Below are 8,649 nucleotides of genomic sequence, written 5' to 3' on the forward strand. Positions count from 1 at the left end.
GTGGTGCAGCACTCGTACTGCGAGCACCTGGCCGTGCTCAGGCTGGCCTGTGGGGATGCTGCCTCCAGCTACACCTACAGCCTCTCCGTCTCCACCTACGTGGGCAGCTTCGACTCGCTGCTCATCGGCCTCTCCTACGCGCTCATCCTCCAAGCCGTGCTCAGACTCTCCTCCCCACAAGCCCGGAGAAAAGCGTTCAGCACCTGCGGCGCACACCTCTGCATCATGGCCCTCTTCTACGTCCCTGGGCTGCTCTCCATGTACATGGAGAGGTACCACCACGAGCTCCCACCCCACGTGCAGGTCCTGTTGGCGGATCTCTACCTCCTCATCCCACCGGCATTCAACCCCCTGATCTACGGCATCAGGACAAAGCAGATTCGTGACGGAGCACGCAGGGTCTTCTCCTGGAGGAGACCCGTGGCAGGAGGTTTTTGGCCTGACCTTTAGGGCACAGGGCTAGGGCTCATAAAGACAGAGTCCACTCTCTAGAATGGCCAAAACCGCTGCAGGACCTTGGTGTGGCTCTCAGCGTATGTTCAGAGACACAGGTGTCCCAGGAAATGTTGGCATTCACTGAACTCAGGTGAGCACCGAGGGCTGGTTGTTCTCCTGCCTATCCCTAGCTCAAGTAGTGTCATTGGCACAGCACCTCTGGGTGGCCCACCAGAGCAGCCACCACCTGACCTTGTTCTGGCAAAATGACCTAGTTCTGGCAAAATGACCTAGTACAGCTGAACCACAGAAAAGAGCTGTTTCCTTAACATGCCACTTTTTATGCAGCAGAGTCATGCCAGGAGATGGGATGCAGGATCACTGGACCAAGGGATAACTCAGGCTGCAATGGACTTCAGGAGGTCTCTAGTCCAAGCTCCTGCTCAAAGCAGGGTCACCTATGAGGCCAGACCAGGTTGCTGAGAACATCCTCATGCACTTGATGAAGGTCTGTCAGCCCTGGGGAGCAGGTACTCCCACACAGTCACCAGCCTCCCAAATGCACAGGCACAACACACACCTTATCTGTCTTACACAAGCATAGAATTACTGAAATTTTTTTTTTTGTCGTTGTTGGAAAAGACGTTTAAGATCATTGAGTTCAACCATTACCCCAGCACTGTTAGGTCACAACTAAACCACAGCTCCCTCAGCTGCTCAGCACCAACGTGGGCTCTAGACCCTTCCCCAGCAGCTTTGTTGCCCTTCTCTGGCCACGCTCCAGCCCCTCAAGATCATTCTGGGAGGGAGGGGCCCAAAATTGACCCCAGGATTTGAGGGGCAGCCTCCCCAGTGCCCAGTGCAGGTGGACAATCCCTGTCCTCCTCCTGCTGGCCACACTGCTGCTGACCCAAGCCAGGATGCTGGTGGCCTTCTTGGCCACCTGGGCACGATTATCTCCAGATGGCCGGTGCCCAGCTGGCTGTTGACCAACCCCTGCCAGGTCCTTTCCCTGGGGCACATTCCAGCCACTCTTCCCTAAGCCTGGAGCATTTTCAGGGTGCTGTTGTGATGTGACAGGCTCCAAAGTGTGTGAGGAGCATGGGGGGGCCTCTCTTGGGAAGAGTGTCTTGCTTTGAGTGTGCTGAGATTTCCTGAGGACACATTGAGACACATCAACCTGAGAACAGCCTCGATATGAGTTTTTTTGAAAGCTTGCTCCCTACCTACAGTCCTACACTGTCCTGCCCCACCACGTGGCCTGACCTCTGAAGACATTCCCTCTGCTCAGCAGGACAGGGTGCCAGTTTATATATCTGGAGAGGAGAAACTGCAAGGCATCATTGCTATCCAACATGCAGAGATCCCTGCAGGATGGAAGGCTGGGTACATTTCTGGCTGGCTGGGTTGGTTCAGGTGTTGAAGTGTTGGGCTCTAAACCCTAAGTCCTGAATCAGGGTTGACATATAGATGATGTCCACAACCAGGCAGGAAAGATCTTACTCTTGGTTTTCCCCCAAGGTCTGGCCAACCTTGGAGGAAAACCACTTAGGAGCTCACCCCTAGGTGCCCTGCCTTTGGAGTTAACATCAGGTGTTCTGTGTCTGGCTCTGCTTGGAGTGAGTGTGGGAGTTTATCTATGTTGTAGGTGTACTTTGTAGTGTTTCCTGTTTTTGGAAGGGCTCCTTGACTGTTGCAGGCAGAGCTCCCGGTGATGGCGGGACAACATTGCAACCAGGACAGGAAGAGGATTATGTACGTAATGATGCTGTTTCTTGACAATTACTATATGATTGGAATTGGATGGATGACCTGGCTTCTCACTTGGCTTGCTCCTTTCTTTGCCTCATCATGTTCTGTGAGTGAATGTACTGATCTACTTATTCCTCTGGTTGTTGGCCACCCCATAGCTTCCCTATGTGCTCTGGAATGGGATGGAAAGATCTGGCTTGTGTGCTTCCTATTGATGGCAGTGTCCTTCCTACTGGGACATGCAGTCAAGAAAAGAGGTGTAGAGAAGACATGAGTCCCTGGAGCTGGGGGAGGCCAAGAAATAAATGTGCATAAGATCATGACAGTAGAGGTAACATTGTCTACATGTGAGTGATTGATAGTACAAATGCCCTGTCCTGGGCAGGATCTCACCTGTAGCTCTTGTGGACCACTTTGAGATAGAAGCTCTGACAGACTGAAGTGTCCCAAAGGTCAGGGCTGATACGCCCGTCCTACATCAGGGCTGTGCCCTCTAGATCATGCATGGTGGCAGGCAGTCCTGGATGTCCTCCCAGGCTCTCTAGGGCAGCTGGTTGGTTGGAGTGAAGTTAATGGGACAAGAAAGCTCACATGGGGACCACACAAGTAATCAGAGGTGCGTTTGAGGCTGCTTCTCCACCTCACACACTGAGTGTTACACACACATTCCTCTGGGAAAGTGCTGAGGGAAGAGGGCACAGGGACTGAGGAGAAAGTGGTTTTGGGGCAGGTACTGCAGAACAAAATCCCTGCTTGAGGAAGCCTCCTCTTCTGGACAAAATCTCTGGGAATGACAACAATGTATGTCACAAAAGACCACGTTGTCATCTCCTTCCCCACCCCAGAGGTTCCTCACTGATAAGCCCCTGAGCTGAACAATCCACTAAGATTTTAGGGGGGCAGGAAGCACTGAGGGGGGGAGATGGAAGAGATGGGACAAGGCAGAAGAGAGTCTCAGTGGGACAGAGGGAAGCTCTCCAGATCAATCCCAACTCTCACCTCAGTGCCAGGTTTGGTCCTGGCACAGCCCTGTCATGGCAGTACAATAAATGCACCTGCTTGTCTTCTACCAGGTAGAGGAACTTCATATGGCTGGCAGAGAAATAAAGGAGGAGCTCCACTGCACAATGGTGTTCCTCTTGCACTGCCCCTCTGCTTGCACATAGCTTCTCACCTGCATTTCCTCCAGAATCTTTTATTGGAAAATAAGATGAAAAATTAGGGAGGGTTAGGGCCTTTTTCCTTAATGAGCTGGCATCCTGCTAATGATCCTTAATGGCAGGACTTGCACCTGCTGGAGGTTGGCCATCATGTGTGGCTTCCTTATACCTGATCAGTAGGCATTGTTCACAGAATCCCAGTGTAGTGGGGTTGGAAGGAACCTCTGGGGATCATCTCCTCCAACCCACTTGCTCCAGCAGGTCACCCACAGCAGGGTGCCCAGGATCACATCCAGGTGGGTTTGGGATCTCTCCAGAGCAGGAGACTCCACAGCCTCTCTGGGCAGGCTGCTCCAGGCTCGGCCACCCTCACACCAAAGAAGTTTCTCCTCCTGCTCAGGTGGAACCTCCTGGGTTCCAGTTGGTGCCCGTTGCCCCTTGTCCTGTCACTGGGCACCACTGACAAGAGTCTGGCCCCAGCCTCTTGCCCCTTTAGCTCTTGCTCAGCATTGATCAGATCCCCTCTGACGCTTCTCTTCTGCCCCCAGGGCTCTCAGCCTGTCCTGGCACAGAGATGCTCCAGGCCCCTCAGCAGCTTGGAGTTTCTACTGTTTTCTCACTAGTATTTCCTGGACTCTCTGGATCTGGGGAGCCCAGAACTGGACCCAAGACTCCTGAGGTGGCCTCATTGGGGCAGAGCAGAGGGGCAGGAGAACCTCCCTCAACCTGCTGGTCACACTCCTCATACACCTCAGGAGACCATTTGCCTTCTTGAGTACAAGAGCACATTAGTGGTTCATGGTGATCCTGTGTTCCCCAGCACCCCCAGGTCCTTCTCCTTGGAGCTGCTCCCTCAGCTGTGCTGGTCCATGGGGTTATTCCTTACCAGATGCGGGACTTGATATTTGTGCTTGTTGAATTTCTAGTGGTTTGTTCCCCTCTTACATACTCTGATGCAGCCAAGGCTCCAGACCTGCTGTGAGATCCCACCTCCCTTTGTCAATTCTTGCACAAACTCCTTTCAGGGAGACAGAAAAGTTTGCTGTAATGGTTCTGAGTGGAGACAAGAGTGGGAACTCGGAGTTTCCAAACCATCTTGCTGTCTCTGGCAAAACCAGAGGGATTTTTCTCCACTTCAGAGGCACTTAGTTTAAATGTTGTGCACTGGTCTCATTGGCACCAGGCAGACTCTGGAGGCCACCGTGCCTCCGAGCCCCTAATGGCGTGACACTGCGAGGGAGAACTAATGATAGAAGCTGAAGAAGTCCTGAAAATTTCCATTTCCTCACAGGACAGACAACACTATCTCTACTGTCCCTCAAGGGGTTCCAGAGGATGGGTTAATACCCCAGCGTGGCTGCACTGAGAGAGATGCAGGGATGTGCTGCTGCAGCCTCCCAGGTTAGAGTCCAGTAGGTGAGACAGGTACCTGCACTTCTCCTCCTCAGCAGACCAGGATCAAAAGCCTTTGCTTGGGCTGCAGAGCTCTTCTATGCTATGTTTTTCCATCTCCCAGCCCAAGAAGTCCCTGTAATCCGAGTTCTTCAGTGCTGCCTGCGACAGAGAGCTTCTGGAAGCAAGTAGACTCTTGGATGTAGGCACCTGGGGATGCAGCTCTGGATTCAGACATATGTAAGTGCTTGGAGGTAGGTGTCCACACAGGCATCTGTGCATGAGTGCTTGGTGTCTAAGCACTGAGCACAGCCAGGAGAGACCCAGCCCCTATGGCCAGCGGATCCTGGAGAGCAACTCAGCTCACCCCAAGGCAGAGCCCTACCTTTAGGGAGTCAGTTCCTCTGTACGCTACATGCTTGAGCTCATTTCTGACTGCAGCAGGGTCCCAGCCCCTCAGGGTGTCATTCCACTGCCCCTTACTTGGGTGTCTGCAGCCACTTGAGTTGCCCCTGAGTACCCAAGGCATCCACGTGGGAGAGGCAGAGCGTCTCCCAGGGTCTGCAGGGATCTGCACCCTGCTGGGTGTAAACGGGGAGGTGGTCACTGCCCCATCCCTGGAACCATTCCAGGTGAGGTTGGCTGGGGCTCTGAGCAACCTGCTCTAGTTGCAGATGTCCCTGCTCCCTGCAGGGGGGTTGGGCTAGGTGACCCTGAAAGGTCCCTTCCCACCCAAACCACTCTGATTCTCTAACTGCATGATTCTGTGAAGTAGTGGCCAAGTGGGACACACTGGGGGTGTCGGGCAGCTGAACCATACCTTGACGCTCTGCGGAGGGGCCCTCATGGAGACACCCACATCTGGTGGGTTAAACTGGGGCTTGTGCCATGCCAGGGTGCACAGCTCTGCTCTGCTCTGCAGCAGGGGCTGGTCCACGTCACTGCAGCCCGTGGGTCTGCCTGGGAGCGTGAGTCAGTGAAAGCTGCCATGGCTTAACCCGGCTGCTCAAACAGAGCCATTGAATCACTTGGGTTGGAAAAGATCTTTCAGGTCAAGTCCAACCATTCCTCCAGCACTTCCAGGTCCCCACTGACCCATGTCCCCCAGCACCACATCTGGAGTCACATCTGACTCCTGCAGCTGCTGGTTACCAGGGCACAGAGGGTAAGTGCAGTGCAGTTGTGGGCAGTCATTAAAAAGGAATTTTGATCCTCTTTCAGCCTCTAGAGTGTCCTGATTCATAGACATTTAAGCCAGAAATGAAGCACTTCTGTCCTGAGCAGACTTTTCACGCAGAAGCTCCTGCAGGAAACCCAACCCTGGGGCTAAGCTCTGGTTCCAATGGAGGCTTCAAAGCCTGCAGAAGTCTACTCTCTCTTTCAAAACTTCACATGCTGTGTTCCCTTAGCTGTGTCTCAGTATCATTTCTCTTCTGAACTTATCCAGCATCTGCTCCTCACTCCTGTCACACTGGCCATGGCTAATGTTAAATTTTAGCCTAAATGATCCTGCAGTGAGGCTGGACACAGGTGACTTGTATTCCATGGTGTCCCTAGCATGGGCATCACCAACCAGCAGCCACCACAGCTTCCTGCTTGCTAAAAAGGTACTGGTAGATGATCACGCAGGGAGTTTAGAGGGACGTGGTTTAGTGGTGGCCTGGCAAGGCTGGGTTAACGGTTGGACTCAATGATCTGAAAGGTCTCTTCCAGCCAGAACCATTCTAGGATTCTGTGAGATTCCCTTTAACAGGTAGAGATCTGGTGTGGTCACCACCTGCCTGGTTTTTGCTGCTGTGTGGGGAGAAGCAGCAGCAAAGTTTTGGCATAAATTAATGTGTAGATCCTGCCCACCATACTCAGACTGTTCTTCTGGTCTCTCCAGGGCTGTTCTCTGGAGTTTCTGTTACCTCCAAGCTGCTTCTATCAGAAAAAAAAACTCAAAAATTTATCTTTTCCTCTGACTACCAGCTACTTTTGCAGGCTTGTTTCATGGGTGAACAGCAGAATGATGACAGAACAGCAAAAGGCAACTTCATGATCACACTTAATGTCCCAGAGCACTTTCTGAGATCAGTTTTTACCCTGCAGATTTGGAGGGATTTTTACAAGGGCTTGTTGTGACAGGATGAGGGGTGATGGTTTCAAACTGGAAGAGGGGAGATTTAGGTTAGAAATTAGGAGGAAGTTCCTCAGTACAAGGTTGGTGAGGCACTGGACCAGGTTGCCCAGGGAAGCTGGGGATGCTCCATCACTGGAGGTGTTCATGACCAGGTTGGATGGGGCTTTGAGCAGCCTGCTCTCAGAGGACGTGTCCCTGCCTGTGGTAGGGGGGCTTGGAACTGAATCATCTTTAAGGTCCTTTCCAACCCAAACCATTCTATGACTCTGATTCGTCTGCTGGAAAGCCAGGGCTGCTGAGGCAAAAGTGCTGCTTGAGGGAAGCTGGGTGCTGACCTTTGTCTCTCCTCTTGCAGCTCATTTCAGGATGCCAGCTGAGTGGTGGTGAGCAACCAACAGTGGAACAAGCTTTCACAAGCTGTGGGGCTGCAGAAGTCCCTTGATTTTCCCTGGTGGCATAACTTGACATGTGACCTTCACCTTCTGGGAACTTTGGAGCCCTAACAGCCCATTTACTCAGCATTTTGGATCCAGTCCCCCTACCTGGTCACATTATGCTGTCGCACTCCCGTCACACGGCGTAATAGCCATGTGGATTCTTCATCTGGCTTTTGCTCTGAGGCAGAGTCTCCACCTTAGCCCTCTTAGTTCTCGACATCTCAGGGCTCAAAACTGGCCTCCTTTTTTTAAGCACAAAAGCAAGATTCTCCTACATGGCTTCTGACCCCTTCAACCACCCCAACAGCAGCTCCTCCTCTTTCATCCTGGTGGGCATCCCCAGCCTTGAAGCTTCCCCTACCTGCCTGGGCATCCTTTTCTGCTCGGGTTATATCATCACCTTGGTAGGAAATGGTCTAGTTTTGCTTGTCATTGGGCTGGACCACTCCCTGCGTGACCCTGTCCACTGCTTCCTGGGCATGCTGGCGGTCATCGATGTGGTGATGGCGACGTCCATCGTCCCCAAGATGCTGAGCGTGTTCTGGATGAAGTCTACAGAGATTGGTTACGTGGCCTGTTTTGTTCAGATGTTCCTTGTTCACTCCACAACATCAGAGGAGTCAGGAGTGCTCTTGGCCATGGCTGTTGACCGCTATATTGCTATTTGTCACCCCCTCAGGTACCAAACCATCTTGAATCATGAAACAATTGTCCGCATAGGGCTGGCCATTGTGGTGAGAGCACTCCTGTTCATGGTCCCCCTGACAGGGATGGTGACAAGCCTCCCCTATTGCCATTCCCGGGTGGTTCCCCACTCGTACTGCGAGCACATGGCCGTGGCCAAGCTGGCCTGCGCAGACCCCAGACCCAGCGGGCGCTACAGCGTGGCCATGTCCTCCCTGATAGTAGGGATGGACATGGCTTTCATTGCTGTGTCCTACGGGATGATCCTTAAAACTGCCCTGGGGAAGAAATCGTGCCGGAAGGCCTTCAGCACGTGCGGGTGCCATATCTGTGTGATGCTGCTGTACTACATCCCTGGGATTGTCTCCATATATGCACAGCTCTTCAGTAGCAGCGTATCCGCACGTGCCCAAGTTCTGCTGGCTGATCTCTACCTGACCCTCCCCACCATGCTGAACCCCATCATTTACAGCATGAAGACCAAGAAGATCCGTCAGGCAGTGCTCAGAATGCTGTTTTCCAGGAGGGTTCATGCCTGACACAGTAGTCACAGAATCCCAGCATGGTGGGGTTGTGAGGGACCTCTGGAGATCATCTCATCCAACCCCCTGCTTCAGCAGGTCATTGTACTGGTTTGGGAGGGAGGTGGCTGGGATTGCAGGGGGGA

The 8,649-nt window shown here is 52.9% G+C and overlaps 2 protein-coding genes across 2 annotated transcripts in view; both read left to right on the top strand.

Annotated features, from left to right (window-relative positions):
• LOC103769781 (olfactory receptor 52K2-like) overlaps window positions 1-450 on the top strand; it is a 960-nt gene extending 510 nt beyond the window's left edge. The window contains exon 1 of the mRNA XM_008937017.1: window positions 1-450. This exon is cut by the window's left edge and continues 510 nt beyond it. Coding sequence (XP_008935265.1) covers window positions 1-450 — 450 coding nt within the window.
• A 7,123-nt stretch (window positions 451-7,573) lies between these two features.
• Window positions 7,574-8,521, top strand: LOC103769782 (olfactory receptor 52I2-like). The gene has a single exon (XM_008937018.1). The coding sequence runs from the start codon at window positions 7,574-7,576 to the stop codon at window positions 8,519-8,521; it is 948 nt and encodes a 315-aa protein (XP_008935266.1).
• Window positions 8,522-8,649: the final 128 nt, after the last annotated feature.

This window comes from Merops nubicus, unplaced genomic scaffold (assembly GCF_000691845.1).
Source record: "Merops nubicus isolate BGI_N331 unplaced genomic scaffold, ASM69184v1 scaffold13313, whole genome shotgun sequence".
NCBI lineage: Eukaryota > Metazoa > Chordata > Aves > Coraciiformes > Meropidae > Merops > Merops nubicus.